Source organism: Sceloporus occidentalis, unplaced genomic scaffold (assembly GCF_023333645.1).
Source record: "Sceloporus occidentalis isolate IW3139 unplaced genomic scaffold, rSceOcc1.0.p SCAF_67, whole genome shotgun sequence".
Lineage (NCBI taxonomy): Eukaryota > Metazoa > Chordata > Lepidosauria > Squamata > Phrynosomatidae > Sceloporus > Sceloporus occidentalis.
This window is the reverse complement of record NW_028317047.1, coordinates 2425598-2453167: the sequence shown is the minus strand read 5'-3', so window position 1 is coordinate 2453167 and position 27570 is coordinate 2425598. Positions and strand designations below refer to the sequence as shown.

The following is a 27570-nucleotide window of genomic DNA, read 5'->3' as shown; positions in this document are numbered from 1 at the left end:
TCCATTTTTTTCATCTACTGCTTAGTACAGACCCATACTGGATCTGGCGATTGAGATTATAATGAGGCTAGGGGAATTACCAAAGTAGACCATATAAGTATATAATGTGAAATTCTGCTGGTAAACTGCGATATTATTTACAGGTTCAAAAAAGAAATACACCAAAACCAAAATAAAAACATAAAAATCTAGCTCCCAATTGCAGCCCTCTCTGGCCTATATCTTGCTGTCCCGGACTTATCAGCCAAAACTACTTCTATATTGATCCTTCCTGCCTGACCCTGCTTGCAGGTCATTGGCAGCCGGCGTATTTTCCTCCCTTCGTGCCAATCTAAAAATATAGCCATTTTGTGATATTTCTATTTACTACCCTTTATCATAGGATATGGGCTTGGGCAGATATTCCGAAACAAACTGGTAGTAGGTTTATGAATGTGCACCGATCAGTGGGAACTGTTCCATTCCATCGTCGGGGCATAAAACTAAATCAGCTACGTGATTCCTGGCTTAGATACAAGAAAAATTATTTAAAACCGGTGTTATAGTGACATATTTCACAGTGAATGGCAGTGGCAGTCAAGTGTTCCTCTCTTTTTGTCCTGGCTGAACAGTGAGTCTGCACTGCCTGATGGCACAAATGAAGAGCTTGGAACAGTTGAAAGTCAACACAAGTCATTTATGAATGGTAAGCGACAGCAAGCACTTCTTTTCTCATTGAATAACCCTTGAATCTTGCATTTGCATAATTGTTTCATTTTTTTTTGTTTGCCACTCAGAAAATGTAGCAGATATCAGGCCTAAAAGTGCCCTGGATGGAGAATCAAATGAGTCCATTTTCCTTCTAAGGTAAGCAAGGTTAAAACATCTGTATTTTTATTTTTAATACATATTCTTCCACGTGGAAACCCAAAAGTCACATTTGCTACTTAGTGGCGTGTACTGTAATTATCAGATACTGCTACATTATCAGATGTGACACTTCTTCTTTTGGAGCCTGACATTATTATATGAGGTGATATATGCTACTGTTTATGCTGTAATTATGAGCCTTTTCATGAGAAGAGAGACCCTTTCTGATAACTTTTTTTTTTTTTTTTTAAATATGCCTATGGTCATTGACGTATTCTGGTCTAGGCAAACTAGGCCAAGGGCGCCAGGTCTAGGAGAATGGCAGCCCCACTGCTGCAAAACAAGCATCCAATCACCCTATTGGACATCAAATCCACACTACACAGTTTACTAAATAGGCCAGTAGGGGAGGTCAGAGATCTCCCTAGGCAACATAGCCTCCATGATATAATCTATCCATGGAGCACATCTTTAAGAGGTGGAGTGCCAGGATATGATTGATATTTCAGCGAGGATGTTGTGGCTGCCCTCACCCTAAATGCACCACTGTCGGTAACACCTTTATAAATTATATATATAAATTATATATACTCATTCAACTTTGCTGTTTTTGGAAAGTTAATTCTTAAAGGAACTGTAGCCTAGTAATGCTCGTAAAAGCAGGCATGGTGTAAATTACTGTGTTTTTTAAGAATCCCAAGCCTAAGTTTATATTTTGTAATATAGTTGCAGAGGAGCGCATGTGACAAATAAATGATATATTGAAGGCATCATAACATTTTTATACAATACTCATGGTATGAGTTATATTGTCATTTGGAAGAAAAATCTCATTAAGAAGATTTTTAAATGTTAATGTAGTGCATAGTGGCAAGTTTTGTTTATGTTAACATATGTATTAATAATTGTAGATGCAAACAATAATTTCTGTATTTTATTTTCTCTTGCTATTACACTACTTTAAACTCAGGCTTTTTTTCTTGTGCCGCCTAAAAAAAATCAAAATAGACAAATCACCAGGTCCAGATGGCATTCACCCCCGCGTTCTAAGGGAGTTAAGTAATGTAATAGACAGACCCCTATTTCTAATATTCAAGGACTCTATAGTGACAGGGTCTGTTCCCCAGGACTGGCGCATAGCAAATGTTGTGCCAATATTCAAAAAGGGGACAAAAAGTGACCCGGGGAATTATAGGCCTGTTAGTTTAACTTCTGTTGTGTGTAAACTGTTTGAGGGTTTCCTAAGAGATGCTATTTTGGAGTATCTCAATGAAAATAAGTGTATGACTCCATATCAGCATGGGTTTACAAGGGATCGGTCCTGTCAAACTAACCTGATCAGCTTTTATGAGGAGGTGAGCTCAAGACTGGATCGGGGTGAATCGCTGGATGTCGTATATCTTGATTTTTCCAAAGCATTTGATACGGTGCCACATAAAAGGCTCGTACATAAAATGAGAATGCTTGGGCTGGGGGAGAATGTGTGTATGTGGGTAAGTAACTGGCTCAGTGATAGGAAACAGAGGGTGGTTATTAATGGTACATACTCTGAGTGGGTGACTGTTGCTAGTGGGGTACCACAGGGGTCAGTTTTGGGTCCTATTCTTTTTAATATATTTATTAATGACCTTGTAGAGGGATTGCATAGTAAAGTATCAATCTTTGCAGACGATACTAAGCTCTGTAACGTGGTTAACACAATAGAGGACAGCGCACGATTACAAATGGATCTGCATAGGTTGGAGGCTTGGGCTGGGATGTGGCAGATGAGGTTCAACACAGATAAATGTAAGGTTATGCACATGGGGAAGAAAAATCCAGGCTGGGAATATGTATTAAATGGGAAAACACTGGGGACGACTGACATGGAAAAGGACTTAGGAGTTTTAGTTAACAGTAAATTTACCTGTAGCGACCAGTGTCAGGCAGCTGCTGCTAAGGCAAATAAAATCATGGGGTGCATCAAAAGGGGCATAGATGCCCACGACAAGGAAATAATTCTACCCCTGTACAAGTCACTAGTCAGACCACACATGGAATACTGTGTACAGTACTGGGCACCAGTGTACAAGAAAGATATAGTGGAGCTGGAGAGGGTTCAAAGACGGGCAACCAGAGTAATAAGGGGAATGGGAGGACTACAGTACCCAGAAAGATTATCAGAATTGGGGTTATTTAGTTTGGAAAAAAGACGGCTTAGGGGGGACTTAATAACTATGTATAAATATATAAGGGGACAGTACAGAGATCACTCCCAGGACCTATTTATACCCAGGACTGTATCTATAACAAGGGGACATCCTCTACGGCTGGAGGAAAGAAGGTTTCTACACCAGCACAGACGGGGGTTCTTTACAGTAAGAGCGGTGAGATTATGGAACTCTCTGCCAGAGGAAGTGGTTATGGCAAACTCAATAAAAGAGTTCAAAAGGAGCCTGGACGTGTTTCTTGAAAGCAATAATATTACAAGTTATGGATATTAGATTAATAGGGACAGAACGTTGATCCAGGGATTTATTCTGATTGCCATATTTGGAGTCGGGAAGGAATTTTCCCCCTGGTATGGGGCAATTGGCATCTGCTTCATAAGGGTTTTTTGCCTTCCTCTGGATCAACACAGTAGGGACACAATATGTATATAGGTTGAACTTGATGGACTTTGGTCTTTTTTCAACCTTATGAACTATGTTACTATGTTACTATGTTACTATGTTACTTCGTATTGGGGAAATCTAGTCTGAAATGTTTTGAGTGTGTGTGTGTATATATATATATATATATATATATATATATATATATATATATATTATGTATGTGTGTATATACATACATACACACCGTATTTTCTGGCGTATAAGATGCCTGGGCATATAAGATGACCCCCAACTTTTCCAGTTAAAATATAGAGTTTGGGCTATACTCGCCGTATAAGACTACCCCTCTTCCAACGCACGCCAAATAAAAATAAAAAAACATCAGATTTGATTTCAATATCAGCCCTCCCTGTCTCCAAGACGATCCGAGCGGTAGCGCAATGTGATAGAGAGCAGGGGCTGCTTCAAGGGAGTCTGTCACCTGATCTGAGCGTTTTAGACCGCTCAGATCAGGTTATAGACTGCTTTGGCCACATTCCGAAAGTACCGTACCTTTTATTAGTGCTGTCCCTCGCCGAGATCTTCCAAAACTGACTTATGATGAGGTCTGGCAAGTGCCCAGGGGCAGCGTTAGTGCAGCAAGAGCGGCGCTGTGCCTCTTTCACTCACCTGAGAGGCAGAGAAGGAGGTAATAGGATACAAGGGCGGGCCAGACGGGTGAAAGAGGCGTGTTTTTTTTTGGCCGCAGATTCTCCAGTCTGGCTCGGTAAGTTTTAGCACCCGCCCTATAAGATGACACCCGGCGTATAAGACGACCCCCGAATTTTGAGAAGATTTTCATGGGTTAAAAAGTCGTCTTATATGCCGGAAAATACGGTATATATTAAAACATCCCAAGCAGAGAGGTTTGAATGGCTTCAAAATAGCATCACTTTGAATATAGTGATCATGATTATTACCATTTTTTTCATTGTATTTTTTAAAATACATTCCTGGTGATTTTCTACTTGAAAATTTGTATATTATAGCTCCTGTGTAACCCCTAGAGCCAGCGCTGCAGTAGAAGTAAACAAAAAAATAACTGACCCTGCCAGTGAAGTGATGCAGAAGAAGGCATTTCCCAAGGTAATTGTTTTTGCTACATCGTCTTTGTCATTATAATTTTGGGAACAAGTAAAACTTCTACTGGTGTTAATGCAAATAAAACATGATATGGGATAAACTTGTGTCTAATGAGCTACAAAGCCTCTATTTATGTATTTGTTAATTGGTAGGGACCAGTTGAGGACAAAGAAATGTTATGTTTCACATTCCTCAGAAATATTTATATTTTTACATTTTTTGTATCATTTAGAGAAAAATATCATGCTAGCTGCATGTGCATACTGAGCTACTTTTATTTTTAATCAATGCCAACAGTGAGATAAGTGATGAATCCCAGGGCCCAAGCGAAATGCTGTATTTAATAATTTTTGACGTTTAATGGCAATAAATTGATTAATTGGAATTAATCCGAAGAATGGGGGACCTAAAGGTAATAATAAGTTTTAGCGTGTAGGGTTGAGAATTTCAAGAGGTCATAAAACAGCAGGTGCCTCCCCCTTTCATCATGAAACAATGGTAAATGTGTATTTGTCTACTGAGATAGTCGCTGCATTTTGGTTCATCTTATGAGTTATTTTGAAAAACTTTTAATGCTTTAGCTAATCAAAAGTTCATCTGTGAAATATAATGTCAATGTATTTGTGTTATGGAGTACCAGCAATACTTCAGAACTGCAATCATGCTAAAGATCTACACTCCAGCCATCATAATAACCAAATGCATGGAGGGATTTGGAATCTCCTCTATGCATTTGCGTTATTTCCCCAGTCCTCAGCTCTTTGGCTTTCAGGAGGTACATTCAGCCCAAATCATGTTTACCGCTGTGAGCATGCAGTGTACTCACTGGCAGCCATCTCCAGCGCTGGCTTGTGCAAGAGCTCTAGTGGGTCCAACAACTCCCACATGTGCATGTCCAGAAAGCGCTCCCAATAATGTGGGGAGGAGGTACACTGCAGCTCTGGAGTTGCATAGTTTTAGGGAGGTAAGCCCTTTACTTATGCATATATTTATTTGCATGATGTATGGAAGACATGGTAGGTTTTCCAAAGCCTAACTTCTAACTGGGAGTGCCTCCAGCATCTAATGTCTGACACTGTGTTAGTAGCGGGCATGTTCTTGTCCAGGGAGCACTAGCAAACGTGTTCTTCACCTAATTAGTCTCCTTGTGGACTTGTAAGCTGCATAAGTTTCCCAGAACTTATTTGGAAAACTTGGCATAAACTTCCAGTGGCTGAACTGAAGGAGGTTGGGACTCAGACCATTCTCCAAACCCCAGGTTCATATGCAACACAAGCACTGTATGTATACAACATCTAATTGCAATTTACTGTTTTGTTTTTTTACAGGCAGAAAATATTTATTCTGATCAACAGGATGTAGAGCATAAAATTAAGGCCGTCATCTTCACGGATACAGATCTTGCTGTGACACCTATTATAGATAATCCAAAGGTACTGAAGTTGCTGTTTTTATTATTATTATTAGTATTATTTATATATATTTGTTTTTAAATAAAACGTAACAGCTTGGCTAACATTGCCTTCGCTATTACGCATAGCATTTTCACCAAAACCAGCACAAACACATGCTATACAATTCACAACACATTTTTGTTATGTGTGCGTAGTTTGCCCAAAACAAGGATTTGTGGCTGCAAGGGTTAGAATACATCTCTGTACGTTTTATTATGGTCTGGGAAATATCACTAGGACTTATTGGCCAACTTTGAATATTTGCTTGATGGGAGGGAAGAGTTAGATCCGACCTAGTGTGTGTGTGTGTGTGTGTGTGTGTGTGTGTGTGTGTGTATATATATAATATATATATATAATATATATAATATATATATATATATATATAATATTTTAGAGTAGACTGCAGGTTCCCTGTTTCAGCTGGGTCTTTGTCACGTGCAAATGGACTATGATGAGCAGTGTGGTTAACATTTCATCATTTATAATCACAGGGTATCTGTATGATCACTCTAATCATTAATTATTTGGTAAATGCAGTATGTCATATAATGGCAAATTAGGAAAAAAATATTTCTATTTTAACTGTGTGTCCTAGTATTAAACTGGGATGCGTTCTAAAGAACACACTCCCCATTCTTCAATAACAACCAAAACACCTGGTATGTAGCTCTCAAGGCAATGTAATATAAATGCATTTGGATCTGTGTCATGTTTCACGGTTACAGCCATTTACCTTGCGATACGAGCCTGTTAGAAAATACGTTTCTTTGTGTAATAGTTCTGTTGAATGTGAAAATGTTTTCTTTTGTCAGATTATGAAGCTATCGCCGGTTCGATTTGATGCAAAGTCATTGAGCTTTCCTGCACACTCTGGTAAGGGTAGTTGAAATATCTTGTTGTCAGCCGCCCTGCAATTTAAAATATGTATTTTTTTTTTTTGTGTGTGTACATGGCATGTCATTCATGTGACGATATACGTTTTTATTTACAGCTGAAAAGCTCGCATCTCTGAAAGACCAAGACTGGGATTCGTTCTTGAATCAGCTCTTCTCGGCAATGGACTCTGCGGAAAAGGCTCAGCCTCGAGCCAAGCTTAATTTGCTCTGCTATATAAACACGCTCTGCATTCACAAAGAAATTGCCACCAGGCTAATCAACTCACAGCTTGTAAGTAATGTTTCCCAGAAACACACAATTTGATTATTGGTCCCAGGCAACAACAGGCTTAAGCCTCTTAGCCTCTAAACTACAAGATGATGATGACCAGAGTGCTTTTTCTTGATTTTTCTCATTCAAGGTTTATATTTCTTGGGTGAAATCAGTCATAATTAGTGCCAAATAAACCTTTTTCAAACATGATAGTTTTTCCACCTTTCTTATCCTAATATAATCTATGATATGCAAATGAAAGCATGGCGGATGATGGTAGCCATTTGTGTTCTACGCACAAGAGACAGCCACAGTGGGGACATGGATACAAAGCGATTCTGGTGCAACGATTTAATAAGTGGTTTTTATCAATCAATGCAACGGTCCTGTTGCTTGGACCAGTCCATTGGTTGTCATGATGGAAAAATTATTTGGCACGTGAATGTGAATCCTCTAAAACACAACTGATTTTACAGGCAGGTGACCTTTCTAAGATTCTTTAGACCTTGAATTCTCTGCAGAGCGGGTCTTGCGCATGTTTCACTATATAATATGTGTTGACAGAGCGCTCACTGGTGAAGTTTCTTATACACCTTCTCCACACAGCACTGCCACATATTATCAAACTAATTTGCTGGTAACTTCTAGACATCTATTGACTACTAGCTGAATTGCACGTAACATATTAATCCCTTGGTAGAAAACGTTTAGGTCTTTAGCGACATTATTAACCCTACCCCTGCCAGTGTGGTTGTAATAGATTTCTAAACAATTCTGGCTTGTTTGACCAGTATGCGTCTTGTGCTGATCTACTGTTGCGTAACTGTCTTAATGTTTGCTAATAACAGTAATAACATGTAATCTGTCTTATGTCGTTACTTAATGTTATCACGTGTATCCACGTCATTGTCTTATCTGGTTTTATCATGTATATTTCATATCTTTTTTGTTCTAGTTTCCTTCTCTGATCCAGCAGCTGCGAATGGCACCAAACTGGGATATGTAAGTAATAAACAAACATTTTATTTTTCTTTGTTTTACCATTGTGTATTTGTTTATCAGCTCCCTCTTGCCATAAGTATATAGTTGAATAGCATACAATGGGATCCAGTTTGTGTCAAACCCACTGGATTTATTGCAGCAAACATATATGTGTGTGTGTATAATTTTTTATATTAGAGGTAGTGTGTGGAGTAAAATATCCGTGAAACGCCCAGTGGGTTAGAATAGATGTAAAACATGCACAAATCGTGGGTCTAAATAAGTGCCGAGACCCCGAACATGCCCCCTTAGGTAGGAAAGGGCCTAACATCACGGAAATGAGGAGGGATAGGAAAGAGAGAATATAGAAACTGAGGGGAGCACCGAGAGTGAACTGAGTGTGGGTGTGGGCGGGAAGGACACAAATACCCCATTAAGACCCCTCCTACAAATACAGGCTGATAACATCCTTCACATATATATATATATATACAGTATCTCAGAAAAGTGAGTACACACCTCACATATTTGTAAATGTTTTATTATATCTTTTCATGTGACAACACTGAAGAAATGACACTCTGCTCCAATGTAAAGTAGTGAGTGTACAGCCTGTATAACAGTGTCAATGTTTCTGTTCCCTTAACAATAACTCAACACACAGCCATTAATGTCTAAACCTTGGCAACAAAAGTGAGTACACCCCTAAGTGGAAGTGTCCAAATAAGGCCCAAATGTCAATATTTTGTGTGGCCACCGTTATTTCCCAGCACTGCCTTAACCCTCTTGGGCATGGAGTTCACCAGAGCTTCACAGGTTGCCACTGGAGTCCTCTTCCACTCATCCATGACCACATCACGGAGCTGGTGGATGTTAGAGACCTTGTGCTCCCCACCTTCCCTTTGAGGATGCCCATACATACAGTGTACATATCTGTTCTTCATTGTCCCATTTCTTACATTTCCATTTAGAATTTTACATTTATATAATAAAAGTAATTTGCACTTTTGCAGCTGTTGCAGTATTTCAGATAAATAAGGTGCTATAATCAATGTAGTATTTGCTTGTGTGAAGCAGGTTGATATCTGGCTCAGAAACACCATCGCTCCATGAGAGACAAAAACAAAGTACATTTTCTTATTTCCTGTTAAATTTAAGTTATCACCCTCCACCTTAAAGCTTATGTCCCATTCACTGACCTTGACATGCCCCAGCTTAAGAAAGGACACGTGAATGAATTATTTAGAATGTAAACTTCTACAGTCTACATGTGACACTAGTTTGTCTGTGATTCGACACAAGGTTGCTATCGCATTTAGACTACAGAGGTGGGGTGACATTTCATCCATGTATACATGGGTGGATCCAAGGGGGCAATGGGCCAGTTGCCCCCACAGAGAAAGACGGCAGCATGCTCCATGAGTAAAGATACAGAGGTAATCCCTGAGTCCTGGGCTTACCTTTTTATGTCCCTAATTTCAAGGAGGAGGGGGGTCACGTAACATTGCGTGACCCTGTGGGACTAGCATGGCAGCAGTATGTGCGAAGATAAACTGAAGACGGGGTGAAAGAGTTGCATGTGTCTGACAGCATGAAGTGAGTGGGTATATTAGCGAGTGTGTGTCTAGGTATGTTAGCCCCTGAAAGCCCAGACATAATCTTTTTTAAAAATATTTTTTTGTAGTGTGTGTGTTTTACTGTCCTGCTCAGCAGAGCTGCCCATTGACAGTACCGGCACTGGCAGGATGTATGTAGGTTGCAATTTTACATTACAGTACATTTTACGGTACTGAGACTGTTTCTAATGCCGCATTTAGGTATAAAAGGTAAATATCACTTTTTACATATTTTTTCTTTATCCATTTCTAGATTAGAAAGTTTACTTTAATAGAAGTACACAGATTATATAGCACAAATTTTCATAAATCCACAAGGGCACCAGCTGATTTTCCATGGTACTTGTACTCATTATTGGGATGGATTAGCTGTATCTGCTTAACTGGGTCATTTTGTCTTAAATGTACTCCGTATTCCGACCTCAGCTAATTAGTGCCTCTAGGGACTGACGCACACATTTCTATGACATACTTTAGTCAAATTTATTAAATCCTATGCTAAAAAATTAAAACTGAACAAACTGTTTGGTTGCTTGTACTGATACTGTCTCAGCAGAATGGTTCTCAGAAGTCTGAGAACTATGTCATGTGGTGCGTTGCTCTTTCCTCCAAAACTCCAGAACAAATGTCATAACTAACTCGTAGGTTCAAAGATTAACCCCTTCACTGTTGCAAGTGTTGCATTTATTGACTCCTGCATTTGTCGATACAATGGACAGTCTCTTTAACCTAAAGTGGATGGAAATGTTGTTCACGAAACACAATTCGTTCTCATTTCTTACTTTGCCTGCCTAATGAAAAGCTGGATCTATGATATGCAGACACCTGGACGTATTGTAGCAAGTGTGATCGGTGTCGTGTGAACTGGCGACGTTGGACAAAGAATTATAATTTTTCTGGGCAGCAATTGGTTGAACTGAACAAACTTTAAATGCTATTACATGTGATGATACAAGTATTTAATGTAACCCCCCCCCCCAAAAAAAAACAGGTGTGTACTCTGCCTAAGCTGACTAGTATTAGGTCTAGGGCATCTGGTCCGGGGGTAGGTGGCACAATACTGGGGTCAGATTGTTCTGTTGGACGATGAGGCTGCACCACTACTCCAGTGTGCTGGTTGTAAAGGGTATGTCTAGCTACCCTTAGTGGCACAGCCTCCATAGTACACTGTTCCCAGGAGCTGCATGTCTTTATTAAGTAGAGTGCCAGTATATGTTGACATGTCGCAACTGTAGGATCTGCCATTGGTCAGCTCCATGGCAGTGCTGTAGATAAATATGTTGCTGTGCAAAAAATACAATAGGACTACACATTCGTTACTTCCTGAAGCATGATAAAAAGGCCATTGTGTTATGTAACAGATGTTATATGCCCACACTTGCTAACACCCTCAAATCAACTTGCAGATTCACTAATCTGTGAATTGTTTGCATAGACAAATTTGGGAGTTATAGGCGAGGGAGTGCAAGGTAAATGTGAACTTGGAATATTATGCCCCCCTAAAAATCCATTGAAAATAATAGAAAATTATATATATTTAAAAGGTGCCTAGAAGTGCAGGATTAACGAAGCTGGAGTGGGGGAGGTGTCAGTCGCCGATGGCCACTACTATTCCCCCACCTTTTTGCAATGTGTCTTTTGGGGGGGATAAACCTGGTAGGTGTATTGGCATAAAAAGGTATCTCCACCCGCTGTTTACTTATATAAAGAATATATACAGTATATTTAAAAAAAAATTAACCCATACTTCACCCTGGTCGGGGGATAAAGTCCATCCAGCACACTCTTGGAAAAGGTAGGGAGAAAAACCTTTTCTTTTAAAGGCCCATCAAGTGATGATCCATTCAGTCCTCCGTTTTCAGACCAAACGGAGGGGCCATCCAGAAAATAAAAAGGAAAGAGTAAAGAACAATGCCGGCTGGCAAAAGTTGATAGAAAAAAACTGTGGAAGAGATAAATAAAAATAATCTATCTTCACCCATCCACAACAGATTGTTGTATACACTCCTGAGAACCATGGACACCACTAAATTTCCAATTCACATTTTCAACTTGCATGTTAATTAATTTACTTTTGTTCAATTTGCGCAAGTCTGTTCTTGCCAACTCGCAAGTACTCAGTTTAGTGAATAGACATCTTTTGTGATGTCACTCGCAACATTATTTTTTTGCCGTAAAAGATTGAAAGGCTTCTTTTCCCTGGCCCTTATATTGTTAAATACAAATTAACACTGTTTTTATTGTTGCTGGCAGAAATGTATTTAACCTCCACATCTGCATTAAAAGGCGTGCCGTAAGTTTAAGACATATGGAGCGCTGGGATATAACGTCATATACTGGAGCACAGCATCTAAAAGGAGCACAGCCCTTCTAATGCAGCCCAGGGAACCTGTGCTAATTGATATATATTTTGGATAATTTTAACTGTAATTTCAATGCCGTTCTTTATTCTGGGAAAAATAAATGTATATTTTAACACTCTACCCAGATATGTAGATATTATACGCATCAATTAAAAAATAATAATGCAACAGCCTCTACACCAGTCGATGGAGATAGGTATATAAAAAGGCTTCACCTTCAATGCAAGGAAGGATTTTTTTTCCATTTAACTATATGGGCTGCGAAGATGTAAAATTAATTACCAAGGGAGCGTGTGGTGGCAGATGCAGAAATAATCTTCAAAAGGGTTACACAAATGAGGTCATCCATGGTTATGCCAATTAAATTTAAAGATGGTGCATCCAAAGGGCAATCGTATTTTCAGGTCGGGTCAGGATATATTCTGCTCGTCCCCATTTCAAATCAGTCTGACAGCCGCGTCTTTGGGGCTGATTAGTTTTGCTTGCGTTGTCTCTGGAAACTGAAATGTAGTTTGGGTTAGCTTTTTTTTTTTTATTTTTGTTCCAAAAATTTTGCCTGATTATTTGTTTTGTTAAAAATGCATTGAAACCAGGGCCGGACTGGCCCACTGGGATACCGGGAAATTTCCCGGTGGGCCGGCCGGTCCAGTGGCCGGGCAGCCGGAAGACTAATAGGGTCTTATATACAGGTTTTTTTCTTTTTTTCCTAAATTAATATTCAGGTTTTGGGGGGTCGTCTTATAATCATGTATCATGTATTTGGGTGTCTGTGTGGCAGAGCCTGTCCTGGTGTGTGTGTCTGGGTGTCGGTGTTGCAGAGCCTTTCCTGATATGTGTTTGGATGTGTCGGTGTGGTGGAGCCTGTCTTGGTGTGTGTTTGGGTGTGTCGGTGTGGTAGAGCCTGTCCTGTTGTGTGTGTTTCAGGGTGTCGGTGTGGTAGGGCCTGTCAAGGTGTGTGTGTTTGGGTGTGTTGGTGTGGTAGGGCCTGTCCTGGTGTGTGTGTGTTTGGGTGTGTCAGTGTGGCAGAACCTTTCCTGGTGTGTATTTTGGTGTCTGTGTGGCAGAGCTTGTCCTTGTGTGTGTGTCTGGGTTTCGGGGTGTATTTACTCTTATTTGAATCTGCATATCTTATCACAAAGGATTAATCACAGAAACTTGAATGGTGGCTGGGAACTGATTTCATTATTCCTGTTGGTTTCACAGTCCTTCCCCCTTACGAGAGGACCTTTTACATAAACATACTGGCAGACCACTTTGAAACATGAACTGTGTGCTTTTTTTAACAAAAAATAATAATGTATCTAGGATGAGGTATTCATTGCATGATGCAGTGCTAGAACAGTTGGGGTGCTATTAATAGCCAAAAGTTTCTTACAAGAATATGGTGAAGAATAATGTGATCAATGTTTTGTTCCACTGAATAAAATGGAACTTTTTCATTCCATTATGTGTAATGTATTTATTATTATTATCTTTTATTGATATAGCGCCAACAATTTACGCAGCTCTTAATACAATACATATATTACAATATTATATATTACAAGGGGTATGACAACATGAGAATTGACAGACTAAGACAAACCGATACATTAGGTGGAAAAAGCCCTGCTTGCAGAGTTTATAGTAATTTATTAGGGCCTTTTAACACTTTTGCTTTCTGGCATTTTAATACAAATAACATTATAAAAGTATATTTTATAGTTATTTGTATGGCAAATAGTGTGACTCTGGTATGTATAAGGGGTGGGTACAAGAGCTCGGCCCGCAAAACTATACGGGGCTGGTCTTGAAATATTTCCAGGGCTGCTTTTCATTCCCAGTCCGGCCCTGATTGAAACCTGTTTGGTGGTTTGAATAATGCTACCAGCTGCTGTAAAAATGAACATAGATCACCACACTTATAGTCAGAACCTTTTCGTAAAAAAATGAGATGTTGACACAATCCGGCTCTGTAGAAATGTTTCCGATTAGATCAGAAAACTAAGTGAATGTTTTCTTCGCTTAGATTCTAATATGCAAGTTATAAACACAATGGTCTTTTGAAGTAGTGTGTTGTTGCTACATCATTATGAAACGCCAAATATTTTAGAACTGTAAAATCTTGATGACATCATGTTCTAGTTTGAATTTGTCATATCGTTTGAAGCTTATGAAACGCTGCATACTATTTTTGGTGCTACACAAATATACGATGAGAATAGCCTAATGTTAATTATTCTTATTGGAATATTTTGGTTTTTCTCCCTCACAGACGAGCCAAAGTGGTGAAAGCAATTGGTTTGCTGGCTGCACATACAACTCATCTGAAAGAAAGTGTGCGTGTGATAGAGGTAAACAAATCATCTGCTGTTTTTTTTCAGCTTTTAAGTTTGTACTGGGTAATAACAATTTTGGGTAGGTTTAACACTTCTAGCTTCTTATAAACGACGAGGCAGAGTGTATTTAAGGCTTTGCATAAAAGGTTCCACCTTATTTGTCTTTGCTTAATTTGTGCGTAACATTAGCTTGATCAATGTTGAACTTACAATAATACCTAAATTAAATTTGCTATGAATGCAATACAATGTAAACATGTTCTGTACATGATACAACATGTGACTAAAGAAAAACCCAGTAGAACAGCAATGCAACACTCAATGGAACACTCACCCTTAGATGTAAAACAGTCAGTAGATCCAGGCTTGTATATGAAGCGGCCAATTCAACAAGTAAACAAAGGGAAAACCCATCAACATACCTAGGCCAAAGATACTATGAGGCCATTTGTTCAGCTATGAATAAGCTTTATTGCATACAAATATCTGTCAGGAAGGAGATACTGACAGATGGACAGCCGCCTAACATGATCTGTGCCCCAAAAGGCCCTTAATCATAGTTAAGTTTTCATGGAAGTATGTTCCCTCATTAAAGTTCTTCTTGGAGTACTTAAGGTTGATGTAATATGACGAATTCCCTTCTACACCGGAATAGCAAGTATGGATGATATTAAGTAAACCTCACATTTTCCTTCATTGACTATACATTATGAGGAACCAACCCTGACGAGATGCTCCAGGAAAAAGGCTGGTGTTTCATGAGAAACTGATGGGTGAAATGCCTGACTGCAGCTCATTGTATAATGAATAAACTTTGTTATGCTTATTTTCTTCATGTTTATGCTATTAGTGGAATTGGTGGAAAGCTTTACCTGCTCAGGTCTATAGATAACTTCCGTTATTTTGAAAAGAGAAAATTAGCTTTTGTCACGGTTTTCAACAGTCTGGTTTGCAGACTGTTTCACCACTAGACTAGTAGAGTTCCTCGAGTACTAGAACCTGCCGCCCTTAACATTAAATCTGTTACTCTAGTAAATTTAATGTGTTGCTGGCTCTGGAAGTGAAGAGGTTACCAGTGTAGATGGATACCTTTTTGTTGTAGCTTTTTTGTGGTCCTTAGAAAGCCCGGGTGGCTTTTGAGAAAGCACTAATTGTGCGAAACGCGTTGTTCCTCCAAAATTTTCTGCACGATATGTCATCAATTCTCATTTCCTATGGACTACGGACTCCAATAAAGCTACAATATTTGTTTTTATTGAGATTTGGGTTGTGTCTGATTTCTACATGAATGTCAATGTTTGTTTTTGCAATGATTGTCTTTGCATTCGTTTTTGGGTGAGCTTTCAATGTCTGAGCACCTTTGTGAGGTTAATCGATATAATGATGTGAGACCGAGCTGGCAGATCCAATATTTAATTTCTTTATGAACGCCTTTCAAAATGTAACCTCGCTGTATTGTTGATTAATTCTATACGTCTACGTAGAAAATAGAGGACGGTTGTAACAGTGTGGTTCGCGTTGCGTACCTGTTTGGACAAGCATTAAATGTTTTCGTTGACCTAGTGATTGCAAGGTCCATTTAGTAAGAAGTAAGAAGTCATTTCAGATTTCCTTGCTTCTACCAGTTTTGAAACTGCAGCTCTCTGTTTTAATAGATTTCTTGGTCTTTAATTAACATTCTTTCGCTCAGTTAAAGGAAATCCATAGTTTGTTTGAAGAATGATGTGCCTTGGAGGACCATGGGGTGTATTTACCTCGCTTTGCGAGGAAATATGAAGGAAGAAAACTTCAGGACAGGACACGATATTGATTTGTGGCCATGTCATAGTTTGCCACTGCTCATACTTTCCACAGAGTTAACTCTTAAACTGCATATCTCCAAAGCGATTACACAGATTGACAAAAGTGTAAGATATAGGAAGTTTTCATTAATATATTTATTCATAAAGTTGTGATGGTGACAACTGCTGAGTGTTGCAAAAAGGGCTTGGTGTATAATTAAACGGTGAAGTTCCTTGAGCCAGCGTAGTGATTGAACTATGCATTATGCAGGCCCAGCTTAGCCATTCTTGCAGGAGAATCTAGCCAGGATGGCCGCTTCATTATGCACAATAATAAATTGTAACCACTTTCTAGCTGTACGGAGTCAAAAACTTTACTTGGCACACACCTATATATCAGTAGTCCGTGTGTCCTCCCCACAGCCTGCTTCACAGCCCTTGGTCTTCTGGGCTAGGACCTTAACAAATTATTAAACAAGTTAGGGGCAGATTCCATGTCTTTCAATTACAGGATTCCATGTCTTTAAAGTAAAAGTGTCTAAATGAAGATTCTAGTGCATACATGTAACTTCTCTTTCTTGAAGCATGAGGGTCTCGACTGCATCTTTCAGAACCGATCCAAAATGTTCAGTGACGCTCCAGGCCTTTCAGATTATGAAAAAAGACAATTTTGCCTTTTGATGCACCAAATCTGATGTTTGATTTGCTCTGAAACATTTTTCCATTTGGATAGAATGTAATACGGTCTCCCAGGAACGGGAAAAAGCTAGTTTCCAAGATGCTATGGACCCCCACATTACTTTCTAAATTTGAAAGTTGACATTCAGATAAACTATACAACTATATAACTTGGTTTCTTTTGAAAAGGACTGTGGGGTTTTTTTTTGTTTTTTTTACATTCCCATTACCAAATTCCCACAGAAAACGTTTCAGCCATTCGGTGAAACATTTTGCACTACATCTATATTTCTTTCCCCTGATTGAGAGAATATCTATTCTGCTGCCTGCCTCCGTTAAGGTGTACAGAGACGACAAACTAATAGGTGACCTATTGGTGGGTACGCCATGTTTTTCTCAAAATTCTGCTGGCAAGTGAATGTGAAAAAGCTATTTTCGTGTCTCATTTTCTGTATCTTTAACACTGAATTAGCAAAACAAGAATAAATGTATGAAAAAGTTATACACTCTACTTATGTAGATTGATAAATATAGCTCGGTAAAGGGAATCCCGGTTACTAACTAGACTAAAATCTGCTAATTTGTAAGGCTTTGTAGTGAACTGTAGATGCACAGAGTGACAGGAATTATCCTACATGTCTTATGCCTTATGGATTCAGCTATGTATTATGCAGGGCCAGCTCAAGTCTGATTGATGTTGGCTCTTTGTAAGGCATGCTGAAGTCCAGATGATTTACAATGAGTATTCAAGATGAATTATGCAATAGAGCTGCAACAACTAATCGATAAAAATCGATAATGAAAATTGTTGCCAACTAATTGATTTTATCGGTTATAAAATGAGGGTTTTTTCAGACAAATGCTCTGAAAAATACCCCTCATTTTATAATCCGACCTATCGCTTACAGCAGTTGCTACCTCCCAGTCCCTCCCTGCAGTCACACTGATTGGCCCCGCCCCTTTTCCTTATAGCATCCACACTGCTCAGCCACTCATCTAACGGTATAAAATTAATAATTTGGGCTGCTGAAAGTTAGGGGAGGTGGAGGTTAATTTAGGGGCAGTTATGTTTAATGGGGTGTTTAGGGTTGATTTAGGGACAGTTATGGTTAATGGGTCTTTAGGGTTAATTTAACGCTGATGACAGTTAATTTTAATTAATTTAAGAAGGTTAACTTAAGGTGCAGTTAGAGGTAAAGGGGGGGGCAAACTAAGGGGAATCTAAATCCTGGGGGCAGTGAAGATTAATCCTGTATTTATTTATAAAAGTATTGTCAGCTATATCTGGGGGGTATATAAGCAGTGGCGGATCTACCGGGGTCGCAGGGGTCGCGACTGCGACCGGGCCCCGGCGGCAGGGGGCCCAAGCCAAGGGGCCGCCCGAAATATTTTTTAAGTTTTTTTTTTTTTTTTTTTAAATAAGGCAGGGGCGTCCAACATGCGGCCCGCGGGCCAAATGCGGCCCGCGAGACCTCGAGGTGCGGCCCGCGTAAGATCGGCAGCCAGGGCAACCGATCTTACACGAGCCGCACCTCAAGCCCTGCTACTTACTTGTGGGAGGGTCTTCTGGACAGCACAGAGGAAGCGGAGTTCACGTGACATCCTACTTCCTCTGTGCTTTAGCAGAGAAGGCAGAGGGAGGCCGCGCCCCCTGCTGAAGTCTGTGAGCGGCATCGAAGGGAGATGCAGTGCAGGTAAGGGGGTGGGGAGGGTGTTTGAATGAGTGTGTGTGATTGAGGGAATGAATCTGTGAATTAATGATTATATGAATAAATGAGTGTGTGTGTGTGTGTGTGTGATAGCATGGATGTGTAAGTGCTGGAACCTAGGCATGATGGGACTGTGATTGCTGTTAGCAATCACACTCCTATCATGCCAAGTCAGCCAGTACATGCTGAAACCTGGCCAGCTGCCCCCCTTGTGTAGTGATGCTGCCAGCAGTATGGGGTCTGCACTTACAGCCACCCTGTACCAGCATGTACTGGCTGACTTGGCATGATAGGAGTGTGATTGCTAACAGCAATCACAGTCCCATAATGCCTAGGTTCCAGCATTTACTGGATGGATGTGTAAGTGCTGGAACCTAGGCATGATGGGACTGTGATTGCTGTTAGCCAGTACATGCTGAAACCTAGCTAGCTGTCCCCCTTGTGTAGTGATGCTGCCAGCAGTATGGGGTCTGCACTTACAGCCACCCTGTACCAGCATTTACTGGCTGACTTGGCATGATAGGAGTGTGATTGCTAACAGCAATCACAGCGAGCACAGTCCCATCATGCCTAGGTACCAGCATTTACTGGTTGCCTGGGTATGATAGGAGTGTGATTGCTGTTAGCAATCACACTCCTATCATGCCAAGTCATATTGCTAATTTTGTCCAATTGTGTGTTACCTACTTTTATTAAACATGTGAGTTTTTATTATTTTTAAAGGTGGGGGTCATTTTCGGTTTTGGTTAAGTGAACCCTGAATGTTTTGGTCCAGAATTTTCATTTTAGTTCATCCCTAGAAATCTAGGGAATCCTGAATTTGTAGTCGCAAAACTTTCAAGGCCCAGAAATCAGTGAGAGGAAGAGTAAAGGTTTTGTGTCATTTTACTTTATTTTAATCTGCATATTTTATTAAAGGCCATATTTTTTGTCACAGTGAAAAATGAGTGCGGCCTGCGCACGTATACAATTCTGATGAAGTGGCCCACTGCAGAAAAAACTTGGACACCGCCTGGATTATGCCCTTTGTACATGCGCCCCTTTTTCTTTGATTTTTTTACAGATATGATTCAATATGTAAATTTAATTTGTTGAATTAGTTGATAAATAATTGTTGGGTAAAAATCATGTTTTTTGGGGGGGGGGGTGGGGGGGCCCTTAACAGATTCTCGCACCCGGGCCCTGAGGCGTCTAGTTACGCCCCTGTATATAAGGCATATTTGGGGAGGACGTAGATGCATATCTGGGGTATAAGGAATATCAGGGGGTATAGGGGATACAAGGAATAATGGGGTATATTGCATATCAGGTGGCACAGTGGTAGTATAAGGCATATAGGGTATATAAGGCATACTTGGGGAGGGTGGAGTGGCATATCTGGAGGTATGAGGCATATCTGGGAGGCAGTGTGGCAAGCCTAGGCTCAATTTATTTTTATCAAAGTTTTTTTTTTTTTTTGTTTTTATTCTGCTGTTTCCTTTTAACATTTTTTTTATCCGATTTAATCGATTAATTGAAAAAATAATCGTCCAACTCAATCAATCATGAAAATAATCGTTAGTTGCAGCCCTATTATACAAGACCTCCTGTCAGTCAGATTATGTTTTGCGCTACTTATGTCCTGTTAATCCATTGTACAGCATTGTGGAATATGATGGTGCTATATAAAACAATAAATAGTAATAAATGCTTTGCAGGAACTTGTTGCACTTCCACAACATGCCAGCAGAGGGCACTCTGACATTTCTTAACAATCTGTCTGGCCAAAATATAATTTTCAAGAAATCCTAATTATGGAACATGTCTTCAAGCTGTCTCCATTTTGTGTTTTTCATGCATTTATGTTCCTGCATTTCCAAGTAAGACTAGGGACGTTAATACGCTTGATATCTCGGTGAAAATCGCAGCTGCAGTTAATTTGTTAGTTCTTACAGTCCGGACTGATTTAATTTGCTGGAGGGGGCATTACAATTAATTATTTGGCAGCGTGCACAAAATGGGAAAAGTACGAACGTGGTAGCAGTCCTGAGATTGGCGTGAAAGCTGTACGCTAGTAATGTGTTTTAGGAACGTTAATCCATCAGTATAGTATTTTTATTTGACATTCAGCAGCAGAACGATGGACGCATTAGATATTAATCACAGTGTCTCCGGCTAGCAGAACATTGTACATTCTGTGGTGCACGCAGCCATTTCAAGTATAGTGAAAGAATAAGTCAAATGTTGACCAAATGATGATCTCTTGTTTGATGCATAGTTACTGGGATGGTTCTCTTTGATCTATTAGAAATATATGTAGAATGGGTGCCGACTGCTATTTATTTAATTAGCAATCACCTATTGGCACAGGCCAGTTTCTAGAATGATGAGATATGGATTACTCATGGGGTAGTGCTACACTTGGGATGGTTTTTTTCCGTTCATTATAGCCATGTGCACGGCATGGCTCCATTAAAATCATTGATGTCTTGCAAAACTCATTTTCGGGAGCATTTCTGGTTAGGGAAGCCATGTAGTTACAAACATAGAATTTGGCAGCAGAAGACCCATTTGGCCCATCTAGTCTGCCCATGGTTTTCCCAATATAAAGACTCGTACATTAATCAGTCCTTGGTCTTGTCTTAGATGCAGGATAGCTTTATGTCTATCGCATGCATGTTTGATTCCCTCCCTGTATTAGCCTCCACCACTTCTGCTGGGAGACTGTTTTACCATTTATCTACCACTCTCAGTAAGGAAGAACTTCCTTGCATTACATCTAAGCCTCTGACCCTTTAGTTTTGACCTCTTGTACTAACATTTCTCCTCCATTCAAATAAACTTTCCTCCTGTACTTTTGTTAAAGCTCAAGTATGTAAGACAGTACAGGATGAATGCTTTACCCTAAACAGACATACATTAGATGGTTGTTTTAGTGGAAGGAATCAACTGAAATATCCTGCTCTTTTTCTTTGCGGTATTAAGAATATCTACATTTCTTACAGCCTAATTGTTATAGATCTTTATTTAGTGGACTGTTATCTTTATTTAGGGACTGTTATCTCCCGTCTGTGAGTTATATTCTTTCTCCACATCTTTACAACGACTTATTGAGTGAACAGCCGAATGCAGTTTATGTGCAGAAGAGCAGTAATCGATTATTATACACACACCTGGAAACTTTTTGGCTCCGGCTACCCAGAGACCCCCTTGTGGGATACGGGTGGGCGGTGTCGCTGACGTCTGGTGAGCAGTCCCATTGATGTCGCGGGCCATGCACTATTTTTAATGGGGGAAGTGGGCGGGGAATGGGGCATGCCACTCCCGGGACCCGAAATTACCCCTAGGTAACCCAAAAAAGTATCCAGGCTAAACTCAGATAGTTCCCAGGTATGATTATACTGTGTAAGGCAATTGTAATAACAATACTCATATCCTTCCCCATGTTTGTTTAGTGTCGGGAACTGTACAATGACGGATTTGTCAAATGTGACAGATCCATTTTATTTGCATGAATAACTGGTCCAACAATGCATCCAGCAATGTTGTGTATTTTCTTTTTAGAACAGTGCCACCACATCTAGCTAGCCAACTTTGCTGTAGCGCCCCCTACTGTTTATTGGCATCGGATGTCTGTCGCTGCTATATAAGAACATGAACAATTTCAGGAAGAAACGCTATTTATAGCGACGCAAACATTTTTACTCTCCATTTACTTTTTTTAATTTCATCTTTGGTAATCGCTAACAGCTGTTTTCTTATAAAAGGATTTTACTGAATGCAGTGTCTGCTTTTCTGTATAATTAAAGTAGAATTATAAATATGTGCATAACAATTAACAAGAACAAATGCATAATGCTATAAACCATTTTAGTATTTAAAAATGTGAAGCTGTCCTTTTGTTGTTTGATACTTTGCATCTTTTTTAAAAAAAAAACATTTTTATTCATTAATCCGTGAGCTGTAGAGGGTGACTAAGTACTTGGAGTCACCAACTGCTCTGTGTATTATAAAGGTCTAGCCCCAATAAGCTTCTCCTTCTAGAAGGTCTGAGTTAACGTACACAATTAATGTAAGGAGATTTCTTCTGCGTGATGAGGTTAGAGAGATGGACCTGGTTTATATCTTACTTTAATTACTTTATAATCCATCTGTTTTAACCCGCAACTGCACACACCTCGGGTTCGAGGATACAGAGGTGATGCATATAGTTTAATAACCAGCTAGAAGAAGAATGGAACAGGTTATGCTTAAGTCCCTTCCTGCACTGGGAGACCCTCAAAGCTCTATGCTGCCTTACAGCTCGAGGTGGGCTGCAGGGCTAAACACCAGTCGCCATACTCTGAGTCTCTCTCTCTTTTATATCTTTAGTAATTCATGAAAGTTTGCAAAAGGGTGCTCATTAACGCAAGTCTATAAACTTGTGGTTACTTTCATCAAAGTGTACTTACTAACTCTTATCTAGGACTCCATATGGTATTGCAACATATTTTGAGACAAAGTTTCTGTTTCTACACAAAACTAGCTACAAAACAGACCTTTAATGATTTAACCCTTATAACATCAAGTCTTCACACTATTAACCCTTTCGCATCACAATTCTCTTCTGGGCACTACACCATCATAGAAAATGCTGTTACTTTAACAGTGATGTGTTTCTTATTAGTGTTGCATTTCATTATGTGTGTGTGTGTGTGTATGTATATGTATATATATATATATATATATATATATATATATATATAGCCTCATGGTTTGTATACTATATATTTGTTATTGCTAATATGTTGTCATTGCCTATGCCTATTTTAATTTTGTAATTTTGAGAAAAGCAAAGAACACGAAAAAAGGTCACACTTCATTAAGCACAGCAACCTTTGAAAGTGGATGAAAAATATGGATTGTGGTAATCCAAACTATGTCTGAGCATTAAGGTGATTTTCTAAAACTAATTTAGCTGGCATTTGCAGTGCTGGAGAACTTCTGCAAGCATCTGTGAGTCTACAAGTAACATTAGACTGAAACTTGACGAAATGACTCTGTGTGACAAACTAGGTTTTGTTTTTTTCGGAAGCAGTATGCCACTTATTTATTTAGCATGCCTCCCAGGTGTCCCTGTTTATCAGGAAAAGCCCCTCCTTTGAGCCATACACCCCTGTCGTAACCTCCCCTGACTTCTTTTTTATTTCTTTTCTTTTAGGAGATTAGAATATATGGTGGACATGAGTTAATTATAGGTTGTTGTTTTTTTTTTTTTATAGCTCTAAAGTTCATAATAATATAGGTCACAACAGCACATAAAAAGTATCTCTCAAACTAAATTGTACATTTTTGACCATTTGAAATGCTGGTAAAGTATATAATATGTGTTTTCCACAAATGAAACAATGCAGGGGAAGATAACGCATGTGACCTCATCACCAAAAATTAGAGTTTCAGTTCATTTGTAAGTATGTGTTAGTGTGAGCATGAATATATATAAATGTGCATGTGTTAGCATGAGTGCGTATACATGAATGTGTACGTTTGTGTAAGTGTAAGAGTGTTTGTAAATTTGTGTGCCAGTCCGTGTTAGTTACTGAGGGTGTGGATGCAAGGGGCCATTTGGCTTTTCCAGCCCTCCCCTGTTTGTAAAACCATTAAAGGAGAATGCCACAATGTGCCACGAGGCTGGGAAGAAGTTGTAATTGGGGTGCTGAAAAATCTTGTGGCCTAGTCCGGGGAGGTCCGTCACAAAATTGGGATAGTGGTCCTTTACCTCTTGCAAATTTTGTCGCTTTCAATTGTCAACAAGATCCGTGCACAAAGTAACATCCCTGTTAATAATACAAAAGAATACATTTAAAGCTTTTTAGGTAAGCTGGTTTTACTTTTGTGTAACATAGGCAAAAAGCAAAGGTTTGTCAAAGGTCCATCTATATTTCTGACGGTCCTGCTATAACCCAATATTCAACCAATGTACTGTAAAGCACTGTCGGTAAATGTAGTTTCATTACTGTGTTCAGGTTGTTACTCAAAACCAACGAACACTGGTAATAATTTCTGAGATGCTTCTGAATCAAGTGGAACCATGTCGTGATTTAAACTCATATGTTTTAATTTAATTAGATTTATATTTTTGCTCACTTTTTCACTCTACCTAATGGTTGTCATTACGGAAAACCTTGTATGCATTAAATTGGCTGTTACAATGTAATTAATATTAAATATAAAAAATAAAATCTGACATACAGCTGTATAGTGTAGGGATTTCTTTTATTTAGAAAATAATAATAATAATTTCAGTGGGCACTGTGAAAATTACTGATAACATTAAAATTGGCACCATACAACATTTGACGAAGAAATACATTAAAGTCAGGAATTTAAATTGTGTTAACATTCTTGTACTTTGTGTTGTAGGTTAATGGGAACAGTTAAAAAAACAAGAGGGTAAATGAATGGGATATTGGAAATAGGTGTTAGGAGATGTTAAGGCGTTTATTAGGGTTGACAGGACAAAAACTGTTAACGGTGGCTGCAGAGGGGATGGAAGAGGCTATTAAAAGCAATAAAAACCCAGACATTTAGGGTTTGTAGAGCGGGAAATGGGTTTTGCAACGTGTAGGGAGGCAAACGGGGGAACGGAGTCTGAATTTCTAGTGTACACCGTCATCTGGAAAACGTGAGCACCTTTGGAGGAGTAGAAACCTAATCTGAGACCAGCATACATTATGGTTGTACTCAGTTGTGCCATCATCGAGGCAGGTGGAGGTATTTGCAGAAGAGTGGTAGGAGTATGTTAGTTGTTACGGATGAAAGTTTTTATAGGTTTGTGGAGGTCTTTTAAGCGAAGTCTGGGTGGGAGGAATGACAAGGTTGCATGTTAGGAGTGGCTGGTCAGAGAAACTTGGGTGTTTGAGATCTAGAAAACAATATGCTTAAGGGATTGTGCTAAAAATCCCTATAGTAATGACCATTGGTCACACACCTTGCTTAAGGACAGTCATTCCTGGGAACTCTTTCTTTCGTTCTTTAAAATGAATGTTATACTGGCAGCGAGGGTGTACTTATTGCTGCAGAGTTATACTTGAATCAGACGCCAGATAAACTGTAATGCCAATGTTGCAGTTCACTTTATGTATTAAAATTGCCCATCTCACATCAAAGGCCACTTTAAAAGCATTCTGTCTAATTGTCTGTAATGACAGGACTGCATTTGATGTCTCCAATAGCACCATACAGCCAGTTTCACTCTATAGTTTCCTGTAATCACGAATCTCTTCCGATTGTAACCAGCGTGTGGCTTTGTCTCAATTCTGATTATTTATAGAACAGAAGGCGGATGATTTATGTTTGGAAGAAAAGTCCTTTGTGGTCTTTATAAAATTTAGTGTCCTGTGTTTGTTGGAATATATTTGCCAATGTGCAGGAACCATGAAATTAAATTCATGAATTGAGGGGGGGGGGGATAATCATACTGAAGCTAATAAACACTACTTCCCAGAAGTGAGGTATTCATTTTGGACTGACATTACCTGAACTTTTGGCATTTTAAGGACGGTTCATTTTCCATCTTTTAATCTGTTTCCTTAGATATTTTACATCAATTCTAAAATAAACAGTTTTCAGGAAATTTGTTTAAAAATAATTGCTATTGTGTCAGTAAGTATATTTTGTTTTAATAGGGGTTGTGGTTTGTTCCGTCTTCATTCTTATGGTTTTCTTCTGTATTGATTATTAAAATGTAAAAAAATGAAGAAGAAAAAAATATACAGTACCAGCAATACTAAAATATGTCAGTTATCAGCTCTACAAAATTATTCTCTACGAAAAGATTTACAAATATATTACAAATGTATTCTGACCATAAAATGTCCTAACTCCAGGTATAATCAGGGACGTATTTGCCTTGGGCACTGCCTTATGCCAGACCCAGGGCAGTGCTCCCAGCCACTACTCCATGGATGCCACCCTTATTGCGGAGCGCTGAGATATGACAACATATGTGGTGTAACGCATCCCATGGAGGCTGATCTGGCTCGGCACAGCCTCATTAGTTAGTTGGTGAAATCGGAGATCTCCCTTCTAACTGGCCCTTTGAGTAGTGGCACAGCGAAGGGGCAGATCGTGCAATCAGCCTAGGCCAGAATATATCGCTGGGTATAAAGTCTGTTGGAAACCTGGTGTAACTTAAATTTCCCTAAAAATAAAGTATCCACATTTTTATGCAATGATCTAAAAAAATATTACATATCACGCAGATACAATAAAATTATAGGGATTGTTTACTGTCCCTGATGTTCCTGCTAAAGATATTACTCTGTGAGTAAGTTAATATGCATTATTCAAAAATGAAAAGGTAGTTGCACGTAGAAGCTGCAGCTGCCAGCCTCCTCGTGGTCCAATGATGCTTGGCACTGATTGGCTGCTTGGAATCAATTGATGTGCTTACCATAGATGCATATGGAGGTCAAAACACGCCACCTGCCGCATTTACCAAGCCAGCAAGCAGCATAGATTTATATTGTGCTTTCTCGCTTGCAGCTGGGGGCATAATGAAAGTCTAAAGGGGCCATGTAGCGATCATATGGTTGATCTGTGAAGTCGGAGAACGGATAATAACATAGTTCACTGTTTAACGCTTCATACATGTGTATATATAACATAGTTTTGGAAGTTTCTGTGGGTGCTGCACTAGAAACCCCTGAAGGTCATATCCAGCCTCCAGTTGCTAGTTGGAGAGAATAGTTTGATAATGTCAGAAATCTGTACTTTACTTTATATTATTAAGTAACAAACACAATTGTTAACTATTAGATTCAGCCATTCGTATAATGTGATTATTTGGATTTTATGTACATTGAAAGCTTGTCATTTTGGACGTTTTATTGGCGGTGTGAAGACTGAAAATGCTAAATTATGTCCCTTATGTGTCAGCTGGCTTTTTTTAAAGCTGCGCTCAATTATTATGATGTCCAAATGTTGACACATG

General features: G+C 39.3%; 1 protein-coding gene across 1 annotated transcript in view; it reads left to right on the top strand.

Moving 5' to 3' along the window:
• The window catches only part of LOC149286621 (inactive serine/threonine-protein kinase ULK4-like), a 274564-nt gene that overhangs the window by 14876 nt on the left and 232118 nt on the right, over positions 1–27570 (top strand). The window contains exons 9-16 of the mRNA XM_089493843.1: positions 612–685; positions 777–846; positions 4472–4568; positions 5894–5998; positions 6835–6895; positions 7014–7189; positions 8127–8173; positions 14386–14464. Of these exons, the coding sequence (XP_089349969.1) occupies positions 612–685; positions 777–846; positions 4472–4568; positions 5894–5998; positions 6835–6895; positions 7014–7189; positions 8127–8173; positions 14386–14464 (709 nt within the window). The remainder of the gene's footprint in view (positions 1–611; positions 686–776; positions 847–4471; positions 4569–5893; positions 5999–6834; positions 6896–7013; positions 7190–8126; positions 8174–14385; positions 14465–27570) is intronic.